At 40.2% G+C, this 16,071-nt stretch overlaps 2 protein-coding genes across 7 annotated transcripts in view; both read left to right on the top strand.

Moving 5' to 3' along the window:
- TBCEL (tubulin folding cofactor E like) overlaps nt 1-10,195 on the top strand; it is a 32,156-nt gene extending 21,961 nt beyond the window's left edge. For both annotated transcript variants that reach the window (XM_077839664.1, XM_077839663.1), the window contains exon 9: nt 5,057-10,195. In XM_077839664.1, the coding sequence (XP_077695790.1) occupies nt 5,057-5,375 (319 nt within the window). In that variant the 3' untranslated portion in view covers nt 5,376-10,195. The remainder of the gene's footprint in view (nt 1-5,056) is intronic.
- Nucleotides 10,196-10,741: 546 nt separating this feature from the next.
- TECTA (tectorin alpha) overlaps nt 10,742-16,071 on the top strand; it is a 66,096-nt gene continuing 60,766 nt past the window's right edge. For 4 of the 5 annotated variants that reach the window (XR_013348578.1, XM_077839662.1, XM_077839657.1 and 1 more), the window contains exons 1-2: nt 13,490-14,790; nt 15,916-15,980. Coding sequence is in view for 4 of the 5 variants with exons in the window: in XM_077839662.1 (XP_077695788.1) it covers nt 14,747-14,790; nt 15,916-15,980 (109 nt within the window). In the remaining variant the exon portion in view is untranslated. Of the gene's footprint in view, nt 10,996-13,489; nt 14,791-15,915; nt 15,981-16,071 lie in introns of those variants that run through there. The other variant, XM_077839658.1, reaches the window with a different exon arrangement.

Here is a 16,071-nt window from a genome sequence, read left to right as displayed (position 1 = left end):
CACTGGAAATCAGGTCTGAGCCTTGTAACACCAAAAAATTCCTTACCCTCCTATCATCCTTTCCTCCCTCAGTCCATATTAATTGATCTTCTCACCACACTCCTCCGTGGAGTGTGTCTGATATCTTACTGATTCACTACTGTGTCAGATCCAGCCTTAAACTGTCCCTTCCAAGGGCTGTTCGACTGTTCTGTCCGTCATCCTCATTGCCTCTTCTAGGCAACCCCCACTGCCATCTCACTAATTCCCCTGCATCCTAGAGTCTCTTGAAGCCCGTATTAATACTTCTCTCTGGTACCACAACAAAATGGCTAATCCTCGTGCCCTCTGTTGGGTAGAATGTACATAGGGATAAAAGCTTTCCCTCTTCTAAAAACTCAGAACACAAGTTTGTGTGGGTTTTTTGCCAAAAATATGCTCCATTATCTGATGTCAATAAACAAATGAACTTTGATAGCACCTGTGTGGTCAGTAGCCTTTGATACCTATATGTGTTTACTGCTTCTTAATGGAATGAGGAAGGTTTGATCAAGCATCAAGTCATTGCTCCTAGTACTTTGCATTGTATCCAGAGACCTAGTGCATTTTATAGACTATGAAGCCTCACAAATCCCTTCTCTGAGATAAGGAAGTAGATGAGTAAACTGAGGTACAGAGAACTCAGGTGACACAATGGGTCACACAGGGAGTTGGTTGCAGAGCTGAGAACAGAATCCAGGCATCCGGACAGTCGGTCCCATACTTAACTACTAGGCAAAACTGCCTTAAAACAGTTCTGCAGTCTTAACCTACCTATGCAATCACTACATCAGAAGGGTCGATTCACAAATGACCCTGAGGCTGTTTTGGGAGGGGCAGGAGATGGTACTAAAAGAACTAAACAGTTTCTTGCACGCAGCCTCTGAATGACTTCAGTGAAAGGGATCCCTGTTTAAATACTACAGTGAGGGGTGCCTCATGTGTAATTAAATGATAAATTAATGAGAGAAGGAGAAATGGGTTTAGACTCAAGTATACATCAAGCTTCTATGAAGATTGTAAGCTTTGCGGTAGGGACTGTGTTCTCCTATGTGTTCGTGCGCATCTAGCACAGTGAAACTGATTCTAGTTGGGTCCTCTGGATGCTGTCACAGTCTGAAATAGTAATAATCTAACTCCTGTAAAGAGGATTTAGATTTAGGGTGGAAGCTTTACTGAGCAACTTGCTATCTCTCTACACTATCTGTGTAAGACTTAACGTGAAGATGAAAGAAATGTGTGTCCCCTCCAGTTCCTGGCCTTTAAAGACCATTGCATCCATCTTCCTGATCAATGAGCTCTTTGTCTGAATGCCTTCATCCCTACAGCTTCTCTGAGAGACTTGTGCAGCTTTAAAGACTGTTTTTCCACTCCAGAGAGCTTGTGTGCCTTTTCAGACCATGCTACAGATGGCTGAGGTGTCTCCAATGCTGAGTTCAGGTTTCACTTCCAGGACCATTGTACCCCCTATCCCCTCCCCCGACACATACCTGGTGTCCCTTGTTTCTGAAGTGAATTTTCTTACCTCTCTCACCTCCCGCCCCCAAGTCTGGCATCTGCTCTCAAACCTGTCTTTAAAGTCTGTTCCTAGTTAGATCAAGAGCAGCTGTAGCTGATTAAGTGGCAGGGATGCCGTCTGCATTGCTCATACAGGGATCCTGGAAATTCTGCCAAAAACAGCTGAGCTGGACATGTCTGTACATGAAAAGCTTGCAAACAGAAATGTCTCTCTTGGCTAGATAACAGGATACACCTCTCTGTAAAGAAAATAGTATTCTGTCTCTTTAAATCAGCCCAGTTGCATTGTAAGTATTCACAGCCTACATGCTGCATGAATTGGAAAAGGAGTGAAATGTATAGTAGAACTTGCAATCCTTCAGTGGCTTGTGTTAAAACTAAGGCCTGCTTCTTGAGTGACACCTCTGATCGGTGGATTTCTAATGAGTTACGTGCTTGTCTGGGCCACTGTTCATACATAAAAAGAGAAGGAGTACTTGCTCGGCACCTTAAAGACTAACAAATTTATTTGAGCATAAGCTTTCGTGAGCTACAGCATCCAATGAAGTGAGCTGTAGCTCACGAAAGCTCATGCTCAAATAAATTTGTTAGTCTCTAAGGTGCCACAAGTACTCCTTTTCTTTTTGCGAATAGAGACTAACACGGCTGCTACTCTGAAACCTGTTCATACATAGAACATCAAACTGTTTTAGCCAGGTTCACTTCTTCAGGATTGTCTTCTCTGGCAGTCAGTGTCTGTCAGGCTGTGGAAGGTGATTATGTAAGTCTCAGAGGTGCCTATTACCTTGGTATCAAAGTACCAAACGAGTAGTATGTGCTAGTCTTTATGGACTTGGGGGAATACAGTTGTTTTACTGCAGAATCTGATTATGGTACAAGAAACAGGCTGTGAGATTTCTCTGCCTTTTCCCCAGGAGGGGAAATGGGCTAATGTTTCGTAATACACAGCAAGTTCACAGTGTGTGTTTTCACATCCCCTCATTCTCCTCCTCCACTGTACTGGTCCCCCTATTCATCCACACTTTTCACCTGCAGCCCTCTTGCAGCAGGAGCTCGGTGCATCTCAGATACACACAGACCTTCTGAGTCTGCCACGCTCTCTGCATAACCAACTCTTTACTTTTCTGCAAATATTAAGGTTGCCAACCCTCCAGGATTGTGCTGGAGTCTCCATGAATTAAAGATTTAATTTTAAAGATTACATCATGGGACGAAACCGCTAGGAATACGTCCAACCAAAACTGGCGACCCTAAATAGCAAGAGATGCCCTGCAGAGAGAGCAGGTTCCTGGAGAAGCACATTCTCTCTCTCACTCTGTCTCCTGCTGGAGGCATGAGGAAATGTACTGGGGAAATCCTCATTCCTGGTGTCAAGGTGATTAATGCTAATTTAATTATTTGTTTGTAAAATATGAGGAATATGTTTCCTCCTCTCAGAACTAATGGTTTTCTAAATAGGCCTGATTGTATCTCCCTGTTTATTGTGAGAACAGGACAGTGGCCTGTATTTGGGCACTCCTCCCTACTGAAGGCTTGTTTCGCCTGAGATGATAGGGAAATCCTAGCGCGCTGTGGCCATTACCTCACGCTCTGTGCAGACAGAGGGCCTGCTGTTGTGAAGGAACATTCCTACCTTTAACATGAGTCCCTGGGGGCTCCCATATTGCCAGGCTCCATCATCCCCTGAGTGGGGCAGTGACACAGCACTGATTACATTAAGCCCTGAGTCAGATGGGAAACAAAAAGAGCTTTCTGTGCAGCCCACTGTGGAGAGGCTCTGAAATGTTACCTCCTGTCTGCAGCTCTCTAGCTTTGTCATTTCAATTACCTTGTACTTTGTGTTGACTTTTTGCCACTTTCCCAGCCCGTCAGTAGAAGTGCTACCTTTCTTTCCTGATGGAAGAGATACCAGCTGCGGCGGGCAGTAGAGGAGAGACTTGCCTCTTCCAGGGAACATCTCTCTGTGCCTGGACCTTTTCAAGACAATTCTTAAAGCTCATTTACACGGGGAAATTGGCCGGCAGAACTGTAGCAGTATAATTCTTGGTGGATGTAATCCTGAAATAAAAGCTACCTTATTCTGGTATAATTATTCACTTGTATTCTGGAATAGAGTGTCTCCCTGGGGAATTATCCCAGCATAGCAACAGGGGTATAATTAGATTGTTGTAGTTCTACTGGTCAGTTTCCTCATGCGGATAAGCCTTTCATTGTTTTCACAACTCCATCAAACCCACATGGCCACCAAGCCAATACTTCTCTCCGCACCCTCCTCCAGCCAGGGAAAGTTCAGTGATCCATGCTGCAGCTTGCTGGATTCAGAGAAAGTCTAATGTCGTATCAGATCAAAGTGGCCTTCTGATGGGTGTGCAGCGCTTCCTGAAAATCAGGTTCCTTTAAAGTGTCTGAAGTACCTTAAAATTGAGGCACCCAAACTCACTCGTTTTTGAAAATTTTGACCAAAATGCTTTGTACTATTATTATTTAGTATTATTTAGTTCTGATACTTTTTTTGTTACGTATTTGGGCAATAGACGTAAGCTATGGTTAGAACAATATTCTCCCAAAGTCAAGATAGGTGGTTTGAATTTCCAGTTATTGAATAACTTTTCTCAGTTTCCTTAACTGATTAAATGAGTATTTTCAGAGCAGTATACAGGTGTTCCATACACATCTTGAGTTGCTGATAATGCCGCCTTCTAAAACACTATATTCTGCCTTCCATTCAGTCTGATGTCTTTGCTCCTTTGCAGCTTTGGCCATAGTCTGAGACAAGGTTACTATAGTAGATGGCTCTTCTGCTTTTGTTCCTAGTATGGCAATTCGTATCAAAATGTGTACTTCTTCCCAAGCATTGTATGGAAAATGATAGAGTACAAACATCACGGTCTAGATTCATCCTTTGTGGAAGGCCATTTAATTTTCATCTGGAATGAATATTGCCCCATGTAGTTAGTGAGTTATAATGAGCACCTCCCTTAAATCTCCAAGATTTAGTGGCAAATGTGAAACCAGATATTTGGTGCATTTTTTGCTGTTCCTGCACAGTGTCAGTGTATGAGGAGGGCTCTGTATTACTTCTGAATTATTACAGTCTTAAACAGTGTTCTTCACGCAACAGGGGATGGTCTTCATTAGAGATTTCACTTCAAGTTAATTGATTGGCTCTTAACTTGATTGCAGATTGACTGGTGAATGCCATGTGGTCTAGTTCTTAAAAAGAGGGGCAGGGTGACTTGTTGTTAGGATGCCTGGGTTTTGTTTTTGGCTTTTGCTGAATCACTCTGTGTCTTGGACAAATCCTTCAACCCCTCTGAGCCTCAGTTTACCAATCTCTAAAATGGTTACAATGCTTAACTCACAGGAATTAATTGAGCCTTGCAACTTATCTGCAGAGACCCCTTGGAGATCTGCAGGTGGAAGGTGTCAGTATTATAGTTACAGAGCACAAGTAATTTGTGAGCAGTGTGACAATTGTATGAGCAGGTATGACGTAGCTTTCTATTTTTTTATTTTCTAGGTATCATGAGCTAGTCACAAAATACGGAAAGCTGGAACCCTTAGCAGTAGTGGATCTTCGGCCCCGGAGCAGCGCGAAGGTTGAAGTTCACTTCAAAGATAAGGTGGAGGAAATATCCATCCGTCTAGATCAGACGGTGGCAGAATTCAAGAAACAATTAAAAACGGTAGTGCATTTGTCAACAAGCAACATGTTGCTCTACTACTTTGACCACGAAGTTCCCTTTGGTCCCGAGGAGATGAAATACAACTCACGGGCATTACATTCTTATGGCATTCAGGATGGAGACAAATTTTTTGTGGAGCCCAAATCTAAATAACCTCTTCTGGCTTTGTGCATTCACACAAACACACACACACGAGTTAAAGACTTTTTGCAGGGTTTTTAGGTTGGTTGATGGGTTGAGGTTTTGTTTTTATACCAGTTGACTTCTTAGCCCAGGTAGTGTGCCCAAATCTGCGAGAGACATGCCACCATCCGATGTGAATGAACTTAAGAGGAGATAACTGACTTCAGCGTGTGTGTGTGTGTGTTTCAGGATGTCTGATACCTTGATGTTCTTGTTACTCTTCCGGTATACTCGTGAATTTAGCATGAATGGTCAGCTCTTCAAGCTAAGAGGGGTATTATGGTCCATCAGTAAGGGAGTCAGAGCTCAGTGCAGAATTTGGTCAGTACTTCTGTTACATTAAAGATTGGACTCAGCATTTGTCCACCCAGTTATTTGACTCTGGTTATAAATAGCTGAATTGCTGTTTATCCAGCAAAGTGATCGCTTTACATTTTTGTTGTTGTGGAGGTTAGTGAAAGGATTTTAAGCAGTATTCAGCTTGAGTTAGAACTCAGGTATTCAGAGCATCCTAAACTACACTTGTTTGCAAGAGTAAATAAAATGGGAGAGAGAAAATGTACAAATAAAAAAATATATATATTTTCCTCCCAAAACTCACTATCTAGAGTAGTCACTTCTACTCTGATCTCTTGCAAACTGTTCAACTTCGCTAGACCTCTGGCATTGTGTGTAGTTGAATGGCACATCTGATGTTACCGAAGGTTGGAATTAACAGTATTTTAGCCAAATATGTTTATATGCTAATTTGCAGAAAACTCTGGCTGTTCTTGGATGGGTTTTGTGTCAACTGGGAATCCAAATTAACAGCACAACAGTATGCTGAACAGCATAATGGAGTTGCTTTGAATGTCCTTTCCCTATTGCCTGCAAGATCCACTAACAAACACTTACCCTTCGGACAGTTTGTGTTGAGAGTAGAAAGACTAAAATCATTCTCCTGACAGAGTCCTATTCCTTAGTATAGAGTCCTATTTCTTACTCTTACTCCAGGAATTTATCCTAATCTAGCACTTTTCCACCTACCAATTTAATGTGGACCTCCTGTTTAAGATCGGTATCAGTTTTACTTAAATCCGTTTGTAGAAGGTGAGTAGATGAGAAACCACTCTCACTGATTGTAAAGCGGACGTTCACGATCCAGATTCACTCCCTCGTGGCCTCCACCAAACTCTCCATGGGCATAGCGTGCTGATTTTAAATAGGCACTTTTTTCCTTTAGAGCTGGGTCTCTTTCTTATGATCCTGCCGTGAAATCCTCAGCCCTTTTATGTATCTCTTGTAAATCACACAGCTGTGATTTACAGCTTTACAGTGATGTAAAGCTTCCCTTTACAGGGCCCTCCTTTATTCCTCTGTCACCTTGACAAGTTGAAGACTTTACACTGACTTTTAAGCAACTACATTTTTAAAAAATGTTTTTCAAGCAGTGAAGTCAGGGCTCTAGTTACGTATGAACTTCTGACCTTAGCTCTTTAACATCCTCTCCCTCCCCATGCACTTTCTTTCTCATGACGCTTTTGTTTGAGTTACTGAACTCCTTTATATTCTTGGAGTTGTGTATTCTCTTCATATTTTACCTGGATTGTCCAGGGAGGGATATAATCTCATACGCTTCAGATTCAGTGTCCAGGAACTATTCAGCTGAGACTGGTTCCACATCTAGAGTAAACGTAGAAATAAGAGGTTTCAAGATAAGTTAATTATTTGTGCCTGGTCTTCTGCTGTAAGAGTTGATCTCCTGGGAACATCAAGATGAGCAATATAAAACAGACCAAGGCTTGCATGTTTAACATGGAATCCATATGACCTGACTTGATCCAATAAGAATAAAGAACCATGAAATGGTGACAGTGTAATATAAAGTTTTACTTTTAAGGACTCTTGTTGCAGAATGTGCTTTATAAGCTGTAGCATAACTGAGGATGTATTTTCTGCCCATTTGGGCAGTAAATCCATTTGCTGCCCTGCAATGGAACGCCAAGCCAACACATGTATGATATATACATACATACACATAGAAGAAGTTGTGTTTAATAAGATATTTTATTATAAAACAAAATTTTATGAAGATATGGTTGTTTAATATTAGAAGCTTATTTCTCCTGTTGACTTACTGTATGAGTATGTTGCCCATCAGTCATAAGCTTGTGCAGGTTATGTGACTGATGCAGATACAAAGGAATATCTGATCTAATTCTATAGAACGGTAATCACCTATCTTGGGTATATTTATGGCATTGTAACTGGTATTAACGAGACACTGTAATTATTGACCAACTGTTTTAGCACAATTAAATATCTTGGTTTTAGAGAAGGAAATAAAGTCAATTAAAACATTCGATGGGATCTTACAAAAGGCCAAGTATGTGCTTGTAAGTTTCTTTGCCTGTGAAAAGTTTTGATTATATCCAGAAACAAAATTGGTGCTCTCGCCATGTTGTCTCTGAACAACAGTTAAATGTTATTTTTACAATGGACCTGGTAGGAATGGGAAAACTGAATAGAAAAACAAGGGTTTTTAGTGAACAAGGATAACGCCTTCTTCACAGGTATGAGATTTAGCACTATCATATAAACCAGATCAATGATCCGCCCAGGTTTGCAAAAGCCACTGCACAGACACTGCAATTTCACCACTCTGGGGAACAGGCTGTCTCTAGCCAGTGTTATAGAACCATTCACAGTCTGTCCAGGCAGCAGACTATGCATTTTGTATAAAAATTTCGGTAGACTTCAGCTGGGTAAGAAAAAAGGCCACTCCAAAAAAGGGAATGTTTTACACATCCAGATGCTCAGCTCTTGAATGCAGGGGCGGGAATCGCACAAAATTCAAAATGCTCAAAATTTGATCATCTTCCAATTGTATTGCCCATTGGAAATTGGGTCCTATTTTTGCACAATATTCCCATTTAAAATGAGGTTGCTTCTGAGCAATTTCATAGAATTTTGGAAACCTAAAATTGTAAAGGAATAAAATTGCAGAAATTTTCACCTAATTCTAGTTGATGCCTAATGCTCCAGAATGCCGAAATGCTCTGTATTTGTAGACATTGCCAGTTCAATAAATGGTCCAGTTATGTTTTTATTTAAAAAAAAAAAAACACACAAAAACCCCCTCCTGCGTCCTTTAACCAAGTGCTACTTTTGCCAGCTATTGTTTTGTTATTGATGTTACTTCATGCACATAAGCCTTTACATAGAATGGATTTTCTAACTACCTAGTTTACAGGGAACTAGGTGGGAATTACAAATCAGAACATTACACAGCTTTGTATAATGAGGTTAGATACTGTGACATTTTGCTTTCTGATTTGTGTGTGTCTTGAATATCCACGATGTGACCAGATGGTACAGCTAGATTGCTTAAAACAGCAAATGTATGGGATGTACAGTTGTAACAAAGGATGCATCCATGTGTGTGTTAGAAACTGCTATTAACCCTCATGGGAGTTTAAGTATGTACCCTGGGTGGACAGTTAGGCCTAATATACAGCATGATCTTGGGAAACCACTAACAAACGTAATCATAGGCTGGTCTACACTTAAAAATTAGATTGACCTAGCTACATTGCTCAGGGCTGTGAACAATTACCCACCCTGAGTGCCTTTCTGCCTAACCAGCAGTGTAGATGCAGCTAGGTCAACAGACAAGTTCTTCTGTCAACCTAACACCGCCTCTCAGGTGGCTTAATTACATTGATGGAAAAACCCCTTCCGTCAACGTATGTAGTATAGACATACCCATAGTCTTTGCTCTACAGTGTGACCCTTTTCTTTGTTCGCAGTAGATTGGACCCTAAAGATTCCAAGTACAAAATTGTTCCTCCATCAGTTGCCATTTGTGCTTGTAAATGACATGCTTTTGGTTTTGTCCATGTACAGATCTGAAAATGCAAAGCATCCCAGAAGCTGTGGTGTGTATTCTCAGTACATGCGCCATCATAATTTGGCTGTTGGTTTTTTTTGTAGACGTTCAAGCAAACTCCCTCTCCATTACATGGAGAAGGCAGGCAGCCATTTTTCAATCTTCTGCCTCACTGATTTGTCTACTGAAGTTACTGGAAATTCTTTTGTTTTTCCTTTTTTGAATATAATTTAAACGTGAAGGTCTATTCTTAGCACTATTTGTAAAACTGTGTAATCTTTAGCAAGAAAAAATATGCTCCAGGTCTCCCTTTTTTCCTGTTTTCTGGTTTCTCTCCTGGGTACTGGAGTCAGGGGGAATGTGCTTCCTGTTCCAAAAATCTCCTTTTGGTTCAATGGCAGAGTTTGCTGAGGAACGCATATCGATTAGGTAATTGGTTTGATCATTTCAATAAACTTATTTGAACTTTTGCGCACACAAAAAAAGTGTCCAGGGGGTTTCTTGACAACTTCCTCATTTGTTTCTTATAGCAAAACTTCTCCTGCACCCCCTATCCCATGCATACTTTCCCCTCTGCCTTTGGGATAGTTAGAACATCAGTTCCTTGGTGCAATAAATATCTGTTAAGGCAGCTTGTGTCTCCAAAAGCTAATGCACATTGTCTTGCTCCTGAAAGATTCCTATTGTTGAGACGGGTTGAAAGTGATTTTGAATTGTCAGTGCTCAATGTTCCCATGCCATTATCTTAAGCACAGGTATAAAGTCAGCAGGAGCCCACAGCTTTAGAGTTGGATTTTGAAAAGCTTTTAGTGTTGACCTAATTCTGCTCCCATTAAAGTCAATGGTAACGCTCCCATAGACTTGAGTGAGAGCAGAGTTGGACCAAGGCTAAGTGCTTTGGAAAATCTACCCTTAAGCTCTTATCTCTTCATCCCTTTTTCCTCCCTGCATCCACCAAGCTCCAAGCACCTATGCAAAATAATTTAGTACTTCAATATAAAGCCTAGTCCCATATACCTAGGTTAACGTAAACTCTAGTGATAATACCTTTAATACAATCGTGAATATCACAGCAATAGGTACTATAGCGATGGCCTAATAGAGCATTTTCTATTGAGGATTCTTACTGTGCTTTATAAAGTCTCAAAGCTTCTGTACTTATTTCTCCGCTGAACAAAATTGCCTTAGGGTGTTACAGTTGTGGCACAAGTGGGAATAAAGCCCGTGCATCAGCCCCTTCCTCAACCCACTCACCACACTGCCATTCAAGTTAAATGAGTTTTATCCGCAAAGACAGAAGCACTAAAATTAAGGTCAGGTTATTGGATTTCATATTTTTTGGCTATTTGTAAATAGCTTGGAGCTAATACTTGAAATAAAAATGGAACGTGAAATTGATTTTAAAAGTATAAAATTGTTTCTTTGGCTTCTGACTTGGTTTGGAACATCACGCTGTTTGCATGGAGGTGAAGAAAGACTTAATCCCATAGTGTTTCTTTAACATGTAATGCAACACCCGGAGATTCGCGTGGGCTAAACGGTGTTAGGGCAGATAAACAGCACGTCTAATGTTTTGGCTGTTAACAGCCTTTCTCAAGGACATATTGGTTTGCCTGCTGACCTTGAATTGTTCCATTGTTTCAGACACAAAGCAACTTCCTCCCGTGCTACGTCCGACAAGAACTTCTCGTGTAGAATGAGACGGCTCATACCATTATACAGGTTGTGCGGGTTTTTTCTTCTAAAATGGATGCTTGTCTTTTAGAGACTGAGCTGAGACCCCCCAACTCATTTTACTCACTGGGAAGCAGTGGGGGGGGCTAGGCGATAGAGCACTGGATTGGGACTCAGGAGACTTGGGGTTTGATTCGTGTCTCCTCCTCTGGTTTGCTCAATGGCCTTGGGCAAGTCACTTTGCCCCTCTGTGCCTTAGCTTCCCCATCTATAAAATTGGAGTAAATCATCTTTTTAAGGGCTTTGAGATCTGCAGATAAAAATAGCATAAAAGAGCTAAATATTATTACTACACGTGCTACCAACGATCAGCTAACAACTTTAGAACAAGGCTGACCTAGCCCTAGGTGTCCACAAGCAACCTAGAGGTTAAGGTTTAATCACCCCCATTTCCCATGCATCACCCAAGTCCCCTTTGTGTATCGTGGTCAACATGCAGCACGCTGTATCTCACCTGTATTGAAGAATCTGAGCATATTAAATCGCATAATCCAGATAATTCTATGGTTTAACACGCCTTCTCTAGAAGTGAGGGAAAATTACTCTCATTGTCTTTGTCTTTCTCTCTTGTATAGAGCATGTGACTAAATTCTTATGTCTGGTACCAAAATTAGTAAATTGTCCTCTCTAGCATTGGCAGCCAGATTGAGGGTATGTCTATACTGCAATCATGGGGTGTGATTGCAGCTCAAGTAGATGTACCAGAACTAGCATTAAGCGAGCTACTGTGGGTACCAGAGCAATGAAGTCGTAGCAGCATAGACTTTAGTGCTGCTATATAAGCCCACCTGGGTAATCACTCAGGTAGCTATCCCGTGCTGAAGCCCACTCTGCCATAACTTCACTGCTGCATTTCCAGAGCTAGATAGGTTAAAGCTAGCTCCGGAATGTCTATATGACAATCACAGCCCGTGATTGCAGTGCAGACATATCTTTAGGTACACACCAACCTTTGGGAAGAAACCGCCATACAGCAACCTGAAGTGTCTATAACCATTCAAAGGGAGTGATAGAGATAAATGGGATAATGAGATGAAATTAAAAGGAAAATTTAATCTGAATAGTAGCAAATGTTCCCTGACAGAGAGATCTATCTCCTGCAGAGCAGTCTCCCGGAGCCCCATTGCATGCCATTTACAATTAAAATAGATGGCACACTCTCACAGTGGGGAGGGAGCAATCCTGCACTGGCAAAGTTGAAGGAAACCCATCTGCTGGGTCTTTTTTGTTCTTTAATTTCTGTGCGTCCTGGATCTAAGTCTAGGTTTAATTGTCAACCAGATTTGAAATTGAGTCAGGAACCTCTCCTGCAGCACAGAGAGAGTTAAAAGCTCTCAGTAGAGGAATGGCTACAGGTGCAGGCGGCAATTGTAAGGTAGCAGGGCTGGGCCAGGCCAGCAGTCCTGCAGTAAGCAATAAAGGGAGGTATAATGGGGAGACAGGTGATACCTTCCCTGGAGGAAATTACTATCTGGAAAAATCCTCTTTCCACCGGACTCCAACATCAGCTTCAGAAAACCTTTTTTGGACTTCGTTCAAATCCTTACTTGGGGAAATTGTTTGACCCGGTTCCCATCTATGTGGTTATTTTGACCTTTGCTTACTTGCTTTAGGACTAGCCTCTGGAAATTCTAGCCCACCTCTTTTGAATGATTTGCTTGTCTTGCGCCTCAGTGGGGAAAGTAAAATATTGTTACTTATTTGGTTAGCCATAATGTGCTCAGCACGGTACAATGCAGAACAAAATGGTAGGCCCTGACCCAAAAGAAAAAACAAAATCTGGAAGATAGAAAGTTCACTCCAAATTGTCAGGCAAGCTGTAAAATCAAAGCAGCTCTAGTCATCATAGAACTTCCTGAGTCAGACAGAAGCTGAATTTTAAACATAAAACAATCAGAGGAGAAAAGGATACATTCGGATTTTCGGTATTCATCATAAAGCAGCATACAGGAGTACAAGCCCGGTTTATTTTCCCTTTGCAGGTAATCTGTGAAGAGCCTTCTGAAGAGAGAGAGAGAGAGAGGCTTGTTTTGTTTTTGCCTTTGGAATGACTCCAAAGGCACTGAATGGCTGGTAGTATTAGAAGAATCTAGCCCTAGATTCCCCCTTGAGGGCTTTCTTCCCTTCAATAGACTGGGAATCAGGTTTACAAGTAGGAGGTTTGTGTCGGTAACGTACTTTAAGGCCCTGATCCAGCAAACGTTTCCTCCCGTGTTTGGCTTTACACACCAGTAGCCCTACTAAAATCAATGGGGCTACGCACATGCATGAAATTAAGTGCATGGGGACGTATTTGTGGAACTGAAACCTAAATCTTACTTTAAAAAAAAAAAAAAAAATTCCTCTTTTATTCCTCCTACTCAGCCCGCTTGTTTGATTTATTGGCCCCAATCCTGCACTACACCTACACATGTGCTGAATTTTTTTTACTACCTTTTGTCCTATTGATTTCAACTGGGGACATGGATCAGGGTCTTTGACTATAAGCAGTTTGGGCCAGAGACCTTCATTTATAGTGCACATAATGCACCTAGCACAATGAAGTGCTGAAATACTTGGCTTCCAGATGCTGCTGCAATGTAAATATTAACTAATTTTTGCCAAAATCCTTAGATTTTAAAACCAGGACAATCCCACTCCCTCCTAGGGGTGGTAGGATCAGGAGTAAAAATAAAATCTTCTGAAGAAGATTTGGAAAGAACTTTTCTTTAAATAGCTTTTATTTTCCTCTCGGCCAAAGCTGAACTAAATTGGTTTATGAAAATTCAAACAAGACTTTGATAGAAAATTATCTTCATGGACATTTCAAGGGCTCTGACTTTGTTTAGTGTTTTAATCCCTATGCTGTTTAATGCTAATTCTGTAACACTATATAGAAGCTTTTTTTCCACTTGCACAAAGGAGGAAGGGGCTTGTTTCTTTTGTGGGTTGTTTTTTTCCTGCCCAAGTGAAAAGCGATTCTGATCAGAACAGCCACAAATCTAGCTCCAACTTACTGACATTTCCATCTAACTCTACCTGAAGGATTAGGGTTTTTTTCTGCCAGAAAGAAACCTCTCCACTTTTACAGCCCAGAATCTGAGCTGTAGATTAATTTACCATTAATTAATAGAGCAAAAAGTTTTGATTGCAACTCAACACTGTTCTGGCCCTAAAACAACACAGAGAAAAACTGAATTTTCAATTGAAAGAGCAAAAGAGTTTGAGACATCATTTCAGACATCAGCAATAATTGGTAAAAGAGCACTGAAATGTATTCTTCATTGACATAAGATTTCCCCCGGTTTACCAAGATTCAATTTAAAATTTCGGACTTAATTTCTTCCCTTCTCTGCAAAACAGGTTGGTATTTTTTTCATACTTTTTTAAAAAATTGCTTTTTTTTTCTTTTAGGGGATGTACTAAATTAAGCATTGTTTCTTTTATTTTCTGTCATGCTTCCCCAGAGGTACATCTTCTAGGTTTTAATGTAATACATTTATATTCTCCACTAGTCATTGTGTGTGTTCTCAATTAATGAATCCACAGTGACTTAGATTTAAGATCTATATAAAATTCTAGCATGATACTTGCTTCTTTTCTACAGTAAGGAATACAGCGGAACCCTTTCATAGTTAAATTAATTTTTCTCACTCCAGAACAACTTTGCTGTAAACAAGATTTATTTTTTCAATCTAATTGCAATGACACATTGAGAAGCATTGGAGAAGTGTGGAACTGTCATTCGACTTGATTATATATGGTGTTTCACTACTTCAAACATCATTATAATTGGATTCAAGTGTAAGTAATATGTAGCTATACAGACAATGTATCTAGCTATATATATATGTTACATCTATCTATCTATCTATATATATAGAAATAGATATAGCTATATATGTGTACTCCATTATATAAATAGATCTATAGAGGTATTTTGTTATATAGAGATGTAATGTCTATAATGTTGGAGTACAGACATAGATGTAATATAATGCATGAATAGATATATATTTAATATAGAAGTGTGACTATTCTGTCTCTGTATAAATAGATCACTCTAATTTATACTTGAATCTGATCATACATATTTCATTCACTCACTGTGTGTATTGTGTATACACTGTAGTTTTATATAAATGGTATATAAAAAACCTTTCCCTCTGTTTAATGGATAGAAATGATAAAGTAATTAAATCAAAGCAGCTACTGTAGTCCTACTTCCTCTTTGATTAATAATATATAACAAATTATAGTAAGCATAAAAGAAATTAAAATACCACACAAAATTTCTCTTTAATTTACCCAGATGCATTTCCACCCCCTTCTATATATAGTTGATTTCTGTATAGCAAGGAAGTTGTCAAGCTGTGTAAATATTTGTGCTTCCTTCACACCTGTCAAGAATGTTAAGTGATCATTGTATTACCACCCAGTACAAAGGATTAGTTAAACCAACATTTGAAGTCTTCTAACTATATAAACACACTACGGTTTATAATTCGCTCTCATTTTCTTACAATGAAAAGCTATTCATCTTAAAGCCTGCAGTAATATCCTCACATGAAGCAGATCAGCAAAGAATTGTGTTGGATTAATAGGGGGATTGAAGACACACTGGGAGCTGGGTGCTATTCATTAATTCCAACATACTGGTTCATTTCTGATTCCTGAAATCATGCTGTACATATACCCTGAGAATACCTGGAGGGCAGGTTGTTTTATCATCAGTGATTTCATTATACTAGCTATCTAGCTTGTCATTTTTGGGCTAGATCATGGGTAAGGACCTACATTTCCCAATTTTCTGCATCTCTGGAGCAATCACACAATTTCAAGGCACTATTAGCCATTAGCCTGAGATTTGCTTAGCAGATCTGGTTTTGGATTGATGATTAGTTACTTTTTTTTTTTCCCCCCTTTTAGGATGAATTATCCGTCACTCATTAGAACCTGGGTGGCCTTTGTGTTCATGGTTGTACGGCAGCAAGGTTAGTATTTCTGACTTTTGGTCCTCGGATACTGATACTCTACATTTACAATAGGAAAGCGCTTGCCTCAGAAATTTGCTACACGCAAACT

The sequence above is a fragment of the Eretmochelys imbricata genome, chromosome 22, assembly GCF_965152235.1.
Source record: "Eretmochelys imbricata isolate rEreImb1 chromosome 22, rEreImb1.hap1, whole genome shotgun sequence".
NCBI classification, from domain to species: Eukaryota; Metazoa; Chordata; order Testudines; family Cheloniidae; genus Eretmochelys; species Eretmochelys imbricata.
Note: the sequence above shows the minus strand (reverse complement) of the source record. Positions and strands in the feature narration are given on the sequence as shown.